Source organism: Lepidothrix coronata, unplaced genomic scaffold (genome assembly GCF_001604755.1).
Source record: "Lepidothrix coronata isolate B3197 unplaced genomic scaffold, Lepidothrix_coronata-1.0 Scaffold5, whole genome shotgun sequence".
Taxonomy (NCBI): Eukaryota; Metazoa; Chordata; class Aves; order Passeriformes; family Pipridae; genus Lepidothrix; species Lepidothrix coronata.
In genome coordinates this window covers 5371697-5382859 of record NW_016690185.1, presented here as the reverse complement: position 1 = coordinate 5382859, position 11163 = coordinate 5371697, and the positions used below count along the sequence as shown (strand labels likewise).

The window sequence follows — 11163 nt, the reverse complement described above, 5'->3', positions numbered from 1 at the left end:
TCAGTCCTCATTATTAATAAACTTTGGAACTAATGTTAAATCTTATTAACCAGGACACTGATTCTTTGTTTATTTCATTTGCTGTGATGAAGATTTTGTGCTTTGCCTGCAGCTCAACTAATTTTGTCTAACATCATTTAAAATAGTCTCAAATAAATGAGGCAAATGTTACAGAAAAACTGAAATCAGTTTCTCAAAAGAAAGAATTTCTGAACAATCTCGAGAAATTTTTCACATCAGTGTAACTCTCCATCTCAAACTGCAAACCCATGAGTTTAAATGTGTTGAATACCAGACTCCCAGTAATAGCATCTTGTGGTATTGCAAGATTTTATTTGTGGGGGTTTTATGCAATTATAAGAATTATAAGAATGTTCTACTATAAAAAGGTCCATACAGAGTTACAGGCTGCTTTTCTAAGAGATAGTATTTGTATTCTTACTTCCCTCAAACTACATAGTACTAATGGCATAGATTAACAAATAATTTTTTTTTTTACAATATGCAGTTCACAATGGCATCCTTACTTCAGACCTTCTCTCACCAGTTATTACCTCTTATAGTACAAATAAAAGAGGAAAACTAGTGGCAGATGAGAAGGCCGCTTGCCAGTAGAGACACTGGTGGCAGTGGGCAGCTCTAGACAGCTTCAAGATTCAGTACAGATAAACCATGGGGTTAATCTAATTCATAATCATAGTAATCATCATCTGTGTTTACTCCAATGCTGGAGGCCTCATTGGGTTTCATTTTCTTTCTATCCTCTTTATCTGTTTCTGTGGAAGATAGATTGCCTTCACACTGCTGCAGAATCTTTTTGGAAGACATCCAACTTTCTCCTCGGCTTTCTGCTGGCGCTGCACACTGCCCTCCCTGGACATCCGTTCCTTTGGCCACCAGCGCTCTTCTGGTTCTGAGAAGGTCACAGGTGCAGTTCCAAGGGTTTCCATCTAAATACAGATGACGAAGACGGGGTAAATACTCCAAGACTTTGCGATCCAAGGCAGATATCTTGTTATTCCGTAAATTTAAAACCTGAAGCTGTTTCAAGTCCTTCAACTCTTGTTCTCCAACATCCTCTATGCCATTTCCTTTTAGATCCAATCTGGCAAGGGTGTCTGGAAGTCTGAATAAAAATAAAACAACAGAAAGATGTTATGTTCTTCATATTGTTTCTGTTTCTGTAAGTGGTATTTGCTGATGGTTACTTTTCCAGGCACATCTGATGTACTAAAATAAAACTATCACTAAAAAATGCAATCTTCTGCAAATAAAGATGGTCATGTTGAATTGTGAGTATTTGGGGGGTTTTGTTTGTTTATTTATTTGTTTGTGGGTTTTGTTTGGTTTTATAAGTTATAAGTATACTGCCTGTGTACCCTTGAACTCTTTTCCCAAATTACTGCAGTTCTGACCTGTACTGACTGTGCTTGTGGAGCTGAACTAAACAGCAGCCTTGCTGTGCTATACTATGAAGAAAATTATGTTTGAGTGTCAAGCTTAAAAATGCATTTTGTACTCTTCAATGCCATAAGCATGCCAATGACCAAATTATAGCACCATGAAAGATCAAAAGTTTAGAGAATCATGACAATGTTGCTTTTCAAGTGCTCCTATATATGATTTGTTTAAAAAGCTCTTTTTATTCATAAAGAACTAGAATTTTTCTTCTGTTTTGTTCTCCTGCTCCCATAAGACTCAAACATTAATCATCACAGCAGTAGTCCATCTGATGACATGCTGTTAATAAATCTGCAACAGGGAAAATACAAGTGCTTCTTGATGGTCTTTTTAAATTGTACTTCGGAGAATTAGAACTGGTTATATTTAAAAGAAAAAAAAAGCTGATAATCTCTGGACAAGATACTAGACAGGTTAGTATAATTCTTATTTTCATACATATTACAATTTTTTATGATAAGACTATTATTTCAAAAGTCTTGCTCATTTATGACCTAATTTTCTTCTGCTATAGTTAGTGACAAGTGCTTAACAGAAAAGCCACTTACTTGGTATGGAATATCTTTAATACAATTTATTTGAAAGTATCTTAAAAATCACTTTCGTATGGTAGTATTCAAGGTGATGAAATTAAAAGTCATAGTTAGAGATTTTAAGGAAACTTGTTGACTGAAACTCTCAGGGAAATTATAAATAATACTACCAAGACCTATTTATAATAGAAACAGCAGTATACCACAACTGGTATAGGTTCATGTGATAGTTTCTCTCAATGTAATAATATGAGATGCCTTTGAAAATGACTAAGAGGTTAATTGTGACCCTCACCAATTGTTTTTTGTGAAGCTGAGTTTGACCTCTTAAGCTGAAAAATGGTTCCCAAATTTATGAAAATCTGACATGTTCAGTGGTACTAATTCAAGAGTAGTGCAGATCTGTATTTTGCGATATTTCCAGTGGAGATGAGAATTTCACGTGTCGATACAGTGATTCACTCCACAAAATTTGATCTTACCAAATGCTTGTGCCTGCAATAAATCTGTTTTGAATCCTAACCACAGGCAATGACTATATTTGCTCAATATGACACTATAATGTCAGAAGGGTACTCTGGGGCACCCAGAGTGCCACTAATGTCAAGGGCAGTGGGAAATCATTCGAGATGTTTATCCAGACTGATTGCAGTCCAAAGCCTGACCAGCAAGTCCTTAAGCCTGTTAAGAGTCCTATTGTACTAATGTTAGACTTAGGCTTTGTGGCCATGTTATTTGACTTGAGGTTATGTAGATCTTGAGAAAATAATGTCACTGGAGTACATGATGACTGACCCTGCTGCTAGAAGATGAGCTGTGCTCACTCAGGAGCTGACTGTGGCAGCCACCTTGTGCTACTACCACTTTAGGGCACATCATCAGACTCTTCCCCACACTTGCACCACTCCCTGCAAGATTTTAGAAAGTACAGACTCTTCTCTAAAAGTCCTGAAAATACTTGGACTTGTGGATTATTTTCTTCTCAGAAAAGAAACAAAAGAAGTTTTCTTTGTCCTCATTCCTGCCAAAAAAAAAATGCTAGGACCTATTCACTTTAGCATATTATCCATATTTTTTAACCTTTTACAGTGGTGACAGTTCTCAGATAGCTGTCAAAAGTAATACTTTTATTTCTGTATATCCGTTCGTACCTGGTCATCATCAGACAAATAAATTAAGTACATACATTTTACATCTTGTAATTTTTTCCCCTCTTATGTGTTTACAGCCCTCCCTGGAAATCTGTATTCATTGTTGAATTGAAAATAAAAGCCTCCGATATCTCCTTAAAAGTTGTACTGTTTAAAGACTAATAGAGAACTCCTCCCTGTTAATTCTCTTCACTGCGAAGGTTGTAAAGTAAGATGGATTAGACAATCCTAAAGTAACTAGAAAGCATTAAACATTTCTGTCAAGCTAGGTCAAATCAAATATTTATACACCACTAAATCACTTTCTGATTTTAAAGCTGCTGCCAAATAGATTCAAATGCTAAAGGACCTTATGCTAAACGAATTGAAATTTTACTGCATTATTTATTTGGGCTAGTTAAACCTGTCCACAAGCCATAAAAATAAAGTTTTACAGTGCAGTTTTGTTAAAGACGTTGATGTTAATGGAATTACTTTGGTATTTTTATGCCATCTTATTGCACAGCTTTTTGTAATAATAAAATTGCCACTTTATATCAGAGCAACCTCCATTTGGCTTCATATGCTGTCTCTAATAATGGCCACGACCACACTTAGATGAATGTGAGACATCCTCTAAGCAGGGCATTAATGAACACAGTGTGCCCAAGGGATGTTTCTTTTATGCTGTTTTGACTGGAATTTTGCTTATAGCCTTAAGCTGGAGACTATATATGCATTCCAAATACCTCATAATGTGTGAATTTAATGAAGTTAGGAATGCTATTATCACTGAAAGAGCACATTCTTTTTGACCAGACTCAGTTCCTGAAATCTTAATATTTTAACAATAATAAACTCAGCATGGATTGGTGGAAACATCAGCTTTAAAATTGCTCTAGTTCCTTTCTATCAAATGCTCTATTAATTTTCTTTTGTAGGGAAGATAAATCTAAGTAACAGTACAACTTCTGTTGCATTCTCCTAGCAGGTTCATCTTATTCATGTGCTGATTAAACAAAGTGGTCTCACTGGCAGGAAGAGATGTGAAATGAGCAGATTCACTGGGGACCACAGATGTAATGAAAACAGCTCTACTTCTATTCTAAGACTGCTAACAGGAGTGCTAATTAGCGCTAGTTATGGCAGTTGGTTTATGCTATGGATAGACTTCTACCATGACTGGGGCTGAATACAAATTTTTGGCTTTTATTCTCATAATGCAAGGAAGGAGAGATGACACCTTGGAACCAGCTGCACTCAGATTCACTTGCCTCAGCGGAATAGAAATGAGGAGATTCTGTTCCAGCGCCAGATTTGAAAGCTGTGCACACTGTTGAAGAGCTCCCGCCTCAAACATGCTCATAGCGTTGTTGTCGAGAAACAGGTGCTTGAGGTCTTGTAGTCCTTGGAAGTCCTGGGCTGTCACCTTTTGAATCAGGTTATTGCTGCAGTCGAGTTTCTGCAGTCTGCCAGGCAGCCTGAATGGCATACTGTGGAGCTGGTTCTTAGAGAGCTCCAATGTTGTTAAGTTAGGAAGAAGCTGGGCACCATCTATTGATGTTAGCCGATTTTCTGACAGGAAGAACTCAGACAGGTTTTCTAGATGTTTCATGTCTCGAAGTCTCACCATTTTAAGTCGGTTTTTCTCTAAATTCAGTGACAGCAGGGATCTAGGTAGGTCAAGAGGCACTTTTGTCAGAAAGTTTCCACTTAAACTGAGAAACTGTAGATTTTGAAAAGATGCAAAGAAGTTGGTTGGGAATGAATTCAGTTTATTATCAGCCATGCTTAGATACTTCAGCCTAGGAAGCTTAAATGGTGCAGACACGGATTCCATGTTGTTGCCATCCAGGATCAGACTTTGTAAATTGCAAAGGGAAGAAAATGCACTTGGAGGCAGAGTTGCAATCAAGTTGTTCCGAATATCGAGCACCCTTAGTTTCATCAAACCTGCAAAATCAGTCGCATGCAGAGTGTTGATGGAGTTATCAGCGAGTTTTAAAATTTCAAGGCCAGATGGGAGAAAGGTGGGTATTTGCTTTAGCTGATTTTTGCAGAGTTCCAGGGACTTCAAGGAGTTCAGAGCTTTGAAAGTGTTGTTTTCTATTGATTCTGTGCCACTGCATGACAGGACCAGCTCTTCAAGGACAGACATTCTCCTGAAGTCAGTAAACTTAAAGAGAAAAAAAAATAAATTCATGTGATAGTACACCATCTATTTATAGATATCCTCACTGGTTACTTCTTCTAGATGCTCTGACAATTGCTAGTATATATGGAAAAGCTATATATTTAGAATGAGAAACAGATAAGTGGTAACTATAGAGGTGTTAACTAACTATAGGTGCTTGCGGTTTGTCACATTTCTAGAATTTTGTTAAGTCTATACTGTGTCTGGTTTTGAGCAAACACATCTTTTATTTCTGCCTGGTGGATTGTCTATATAAAATAGAGAGCTAATACAACCAGTGGCAGAAGTCTTTGCAGAGAGTAGATGGCTGTTAATATTCACTGTGCTCAATGGAGCTTGCTGAAGCAATTTTGAGTTTATCATACAGCCATTGCCGTATATCAACAGTATTGTCATTGCAGCATGTATTCCCCAGAGGAAGTATGCATGGATATCTTTACCTCTTGCTGCTATAAGGTTTTGGCAGGAAACTAGAATCCAACACAAAGCATGTTCTACAGCATAATCTCCCAGGAATCTGAGTGCAGTACGAGGTGGGCAGTACAAGTTTTTTGCAGTACAGGTTCTGGGTAGTAATTATTTTCTGTCATCCTGGTTGAATACATACTTGTGTATATGAAATCAGCTTATAAATATGACTGTTAAAAGATGCCTTCCAGCTTCATTAATCCAACTCCTGCATGTTTTGGGTTTTATCTCTTTATCTTAGCTATGCAGTTTTATCTGCATTTAACTTCTGTTAAAATTAAAGCCCAAACAGCTCTGAAAGAGGAGTCAGATTTCATTTTTTTTCTGATGCCCTTAATTTTTCCTTCTGATTAATTTTATTCTGTCTTGTAAAGGAATTCCTGAGCACTACCAGACTGGATGCAGTAAGGGAGAAAGTATAGATATGGAACCTCTATTGATGCAGGTTTCTCCATCAATTATGTTTAAATTCAATAAGGAAATGTACTCCATTAAAAACCTTATATTTTCAACAGCAATTAAAGTTGTCAGAATTGTATTTTTTGTTCTATAATGCAGTTTTGTGGTTTTTGTATATGTAGCTGTATAGCAAAATCAGAATTGCATGTCCAGTTTTGGTCATGATTAGGAGGCTAATCTTGTAAAGCTTTACAAAGAGAAGTCCCATAGGAATGAACTGCATTGCTCAAGAGTACAAAAACATAATCATATGTAATTATAAAACCATCTTAAGGAAATTGAAACAATTGTGAACCTTGACAATTCAACACATTTTCTCCTATTAATTCAAAAGCAGTATTTTTCTGCTTTTCCTCAGTTGATTTCTATAAGTCTCTAAGAGGCTTAATTTTCATCTTATTAAGTGACAGAGAGCTACGTGAAGGTCAATGTACAGACATTCACTCTGTAATGATGTTAGACTTCTTAATGTGTATTATTATAATTTCTATTTTCCACCTATTTGGCATGCTTTGCTAAGCTTTGTGATCATGCTGTTTTTAGACTTAAACATTTATCCATGCTGTTACAAACCACCAGTCTTTCTAATACAAATCAAGACATATTTGAAAGACTATCAGCTCTTTTTTTGCTAGAAAGTGGTGTTTTATTCTCTAACTGGATGGTCTGTGAAGTGATACTAGTATAGTTTTACATTTTAAAATGTTGATCTCCTGAAAATGGATCTAATATACTATTTTTTTAATAGAAACATTTTAATCAATTTGTAATTTTTAATGACTTTTTTTTCTTTTAGGATTGCTGTGAACTGGGATTTGTTATAAACAGTTTTTTAAAACAGTCCTCTGTTGTGGAGGCAAGATAGACAATTTTCTTTTAGCAGATAAAACACCACTTATTAACACAGTTAGAAATAAATTAAATCTTTAAGTTATACCTGACACTTGCAGCTCCAGAGGGGGAAAAGAATTTCCATTTCACTCATTAGGGAAATGATTCTAATGACATAAAACCTTTCAATTTACAGGCTAAAAAATTACTCTTAAAGTCAATGTTTATTTGACCATATATAAAACAAGTCACTATTTGATTCCTAGTTGTAAATTACTATTTTTTTGAGTTTCATAGAAAATATGAGTGTGACAGCATGAACTACTGCTTGGAGATTGCAGGGTAATGAAAACACTACAGGAATATATTTACATATTCTTAAAGAGTAAGTAAAAATAAAAAACCAGATCTGTCAGCATTTCACCAGTTTTTAGAACATGGAATAAGATTCTCTCCTCACTTGAAAGGCACTACCATCTGGGAAGCCCAACTTTCAGGTACAGTGCACTACAGAAAGTACTTTTGCTGAATTTTCCTACCTGGAGTTGTTTAATTTTGCTGTGGCTGATGTAGAGTCTCCTGGTGGTAAAAGGAATCTCTCTGGGTATCTCTGTAGCTCTGTAGCATTGCACTGACTGGGCAGGGTCACAGCTGCATCTTCTTGGGCAAGTGGTACTTAGACCACTGTGAAAAGAAAAGAAGACGACTAAAAGATATGACAAATACATCTTCCAAAACAGAAACTCTGACATTGTCTCAGCAACAGGCGGCTTGAATTAAGCACCAAAGCCCTTTTATACCATGAAATCTGATAAAAGGATATTATGACTGTGTATTTTATCCCAGTGAAAAAACAGCAAAAACAATACCGTAATTTGCCTGGGTTAAAATGTTGGCAGGCAATACAAAGACTGAGAAAATTAAACAGTGATAAGGTGCCTTTACATTTGTAGGTATGCGAAATTAGTGTTATTTATTACCTGACATCTAATCTGCAAACATCCATATTATCTCCAGTTTCCTAGTTTTGTTAAATGTGACACCACAGAATTAGTGGGGAAAAGATAAAGAGCTGTTTTATACTGGGGCTGTAAAACCTTTGTCTCTTCTGTGACCCAGTATTAGAAACAGAAAAAAACACAACTACAGCCAACACTAAAGCTTTTTCGCTCTTCTTCTTGCATTATGCAGATCACACACACACACTCCCCTAGACTCCCCAAACTCAGGCAGCTATTATTTTAAAGTGAAAATGTTCTATTCACTTTTTGAATATCTGTGGTACAGCTGAGTGCTGCTGGTTGGACAAAAAACTAAGTCACCTGTATTTGGGAAATTCCCATAGATCATAATTTAGTTATTCTTATATTTGAAAATTATAAATGTGAAATGCTTGAAAGCGTTTAGTACAAATCAAGTGACAGATATCAATAAGACCTATTTATCCCATGACAGATGGAGAACACCAAAGTTCCCCTCAGAGTTTTCTTTCTACTTACTGGTGTTTCTTTACATATCTGCTAGCTGTGCCAGCTGGAAATGTAAAGTTTCGAAAGGCATACAGTTTGAGTTGTGATTATTTTCCTTTGCACTGAGCAATTTACAATGTACAAACTTGTGTCTTTGCAAACCTTTGTACCTTAGTGATCTGCTTTGCACTGTTACCTGCTTCCTTCCATCCTCTGAATCATATCTTCAGTAGTAGCTAATCCTATTCCTTAAATGCAGAACTAGGCCACTTATTTTTCCAAGCTGAAGATAATGTCAGTTTGATTTGACAAATGGATAACAGAAGTGAGGACAGTCCTCGATGGGAATGCCTATTGGATGCAGCTGGGCTTACACTGGACAATTGCCATATTCTTTCCTGGACACACTTTTGTCTTCCTAATCCTTTATACTGCGAGTACAGAACTGCAACCCAGCATCTGCTAAACCAAAGAGCAAGAGCAGAAACCTTTTCCAAAAGCAACCTGTCAAATTGGCATGTTTAACAAACTATGCAGAAAAATCATGCCTGACTTATGCCATAGTGAGCACATGAGCAAAAATGAGTGGATGGAGAATTAGCAATTGTGCATTAAAACAAATATTTTAATGTGTCTCGATCTAGAGTTTGGTACCTGGCTTGTGGTTTTGCCTTTTTTTTTTAGCCCTTAGAAGAGTCAAAGTGCTCTAACAAAACTGTAAATCCTTCCTGCATCCTGACAGCTACTTATGTATTTCTTTGATCCCATCTTTCCATTGACATGGGTTTAAATGCTGATGTCACCTAGACAGTAGTGCTCAGTATCCTATGTAGGGATTTGTCTTCCTCAAAAATGTTGTCAGAAAACAATTCCTTTTTGCTCAAGCAGAGTCAAAAGGAATGAAGATCCAACCATATGGTTTGCAGTTTACAGCTCTAGAGTAACAATATGGTCAGTCTGCAAATCTCTTTAAGTAAGAATCATAGATTGCATCCTTCCCTATTTTGTAAATTTTCCTTTAAGTAAGAATCATAGATTGCTTTCTTCCCTATTTTGTAAATTTTAAGTCAGTCAGCTAATGTCAGAACTCATAGCTCTAGTTACAAAGTAATGCCACAGTAAGGTGTAATATTTTTGGCTCTTGGCCAAAAGTTTTGAGTAATATAATCCTTGGTCTTTACAAACTAATGAAAGGATACTTTATCGATTTAATAGTTTTTTTCCATTATATTAACAACAATGATGTAATCAATAATGATTAAATTTGATGATTAAGTTTGAATGATTAAATGATTACAGAAATTATGTATCCATTGATTTCTGATATGTGTGCGCTTTTGGCAGCTAGGTTCACCTGCCTGTAAAAGCTGCAGGTGGATCCCTTGTAATGTGCAGGACTTGTAATGTGCACAGACTGCACAAGGGAAGATGCAGCCTTATCACAGAAGATATGAAGAAGCTGATCTCCTGCAGCTGGCATGTTGCTTGCCTATGGAAAGGAAGAACTGCAGGAAAAGACCAGCTTAGGGCCTGCATTAGGGCATGGGTAGGAGCTTGGTCCCTGAGGGATATCACAAGCAGAAGGAGTTTGGCAACTAGAAGCTGCTAAGTGATGGCGTATGCTCTAAAGAATCCTTGGCGTATTTAGCTGCCATATGCTATCAAGTGCCTGCCACTGAGTATGTGTGAATTTATAATTATTTTTTACAGAAGGTTTTTAACTTGGATTTGGACCAGTTTTTCATAGGGACAACAAATGGCATTTGTCTCCAATCGAGCATTTCTCTCCAGAGTGGATCAGGATACTAAAGGAAACAATCATAACATTTTTTTAAAAAAACATGATGCTTCCCTTAATCATCTATTGGAATAACCTGAAGTGCTTTATAGAAATGTTTCTTAAACAAAGAGCCTCAGAGGGTTACACTGAATCAAAAATGTCAACCTATGAATTTAGGCAAATTAATGGGTCCTAATTAATATAAAGCTTAAAAATGTATCAAAAGTGATTTTGTGTTTTAATCCTACAAAGTAGAGTTTCACAAAAACAACCAGAGACCTGTCTGAAAAAAATTAAGTATTAATCTTCTTACACCAAGAATTTTGCAGAAATATTTTTTATCCATTTTTATAGTATGTGGAGAAGGCACATTCTAACTCCAGGCAAGGTCATCTTCATACACTGGAAACAGCTGCCAGATGAGTTAAAGCAGATTTTTTTTTCCACACAATAAGGTAGGTTTCCTTTTCTTCCTCCATGCTGGCTACATGAGGAGATGAAATTGATAACCCCTCAGGAATTTCTTGCGTTTCACTTGTCTTGTTTGCATTCCAGAGGAACTAGCACTGTGAAACCTGCTGAAAGGAATGAAACTTTGTTGAACAGAAATTCACATATTAAGGAGTTTTAGTCATTGCCAGTTTTATGATAGTGCTGAGGGATGCTAGCCCAGATCAGGTGGGACGCGTCTGGGGCAGGCACCCCGCAAACAACAAATAAGCAGAGGTCAGTTTAAATAATTTCATACCCTAATGCCACTAATGATGCTGTAACTGGCCTTCACAGTATTGTAGCTAATGGCATCCACTTGATGGAGGACTGTTCTTCATTAATTGAG

At 36.5% G+C, this 11163-nt stretch overlaps 1 protein-coding gene across 1 annotated transcript; it reads right to left on the bottom strand.

Annotated features, from left to right (window-relative positions):
• Positions 1 to 518: 518 nt before the first annotated feature.
• Positions 519 to 8082, bottom strand: LOC108503446 (nephrocan-like). Its single transcript, XM_017827395.1, has 4 exons — positions 8057 to 8082; positions 7616 to 7760; positions 4399 to 5300; positions 519 to 1126 (listed from the first exon to the last, which is right to left on the bottom strand). The coding sequence occupies exons 1-4, from the start codon at positions 8080 to 8082 to the stop codon at positions 679 to 681; spliced, it is 1521 nt and encodes a 506-aa protein (XP_017682884.1). The 3' UTR covers positions 519 to 678.
• Positions 8083 to 11163: the final 3081 nt, after the last annotated feature.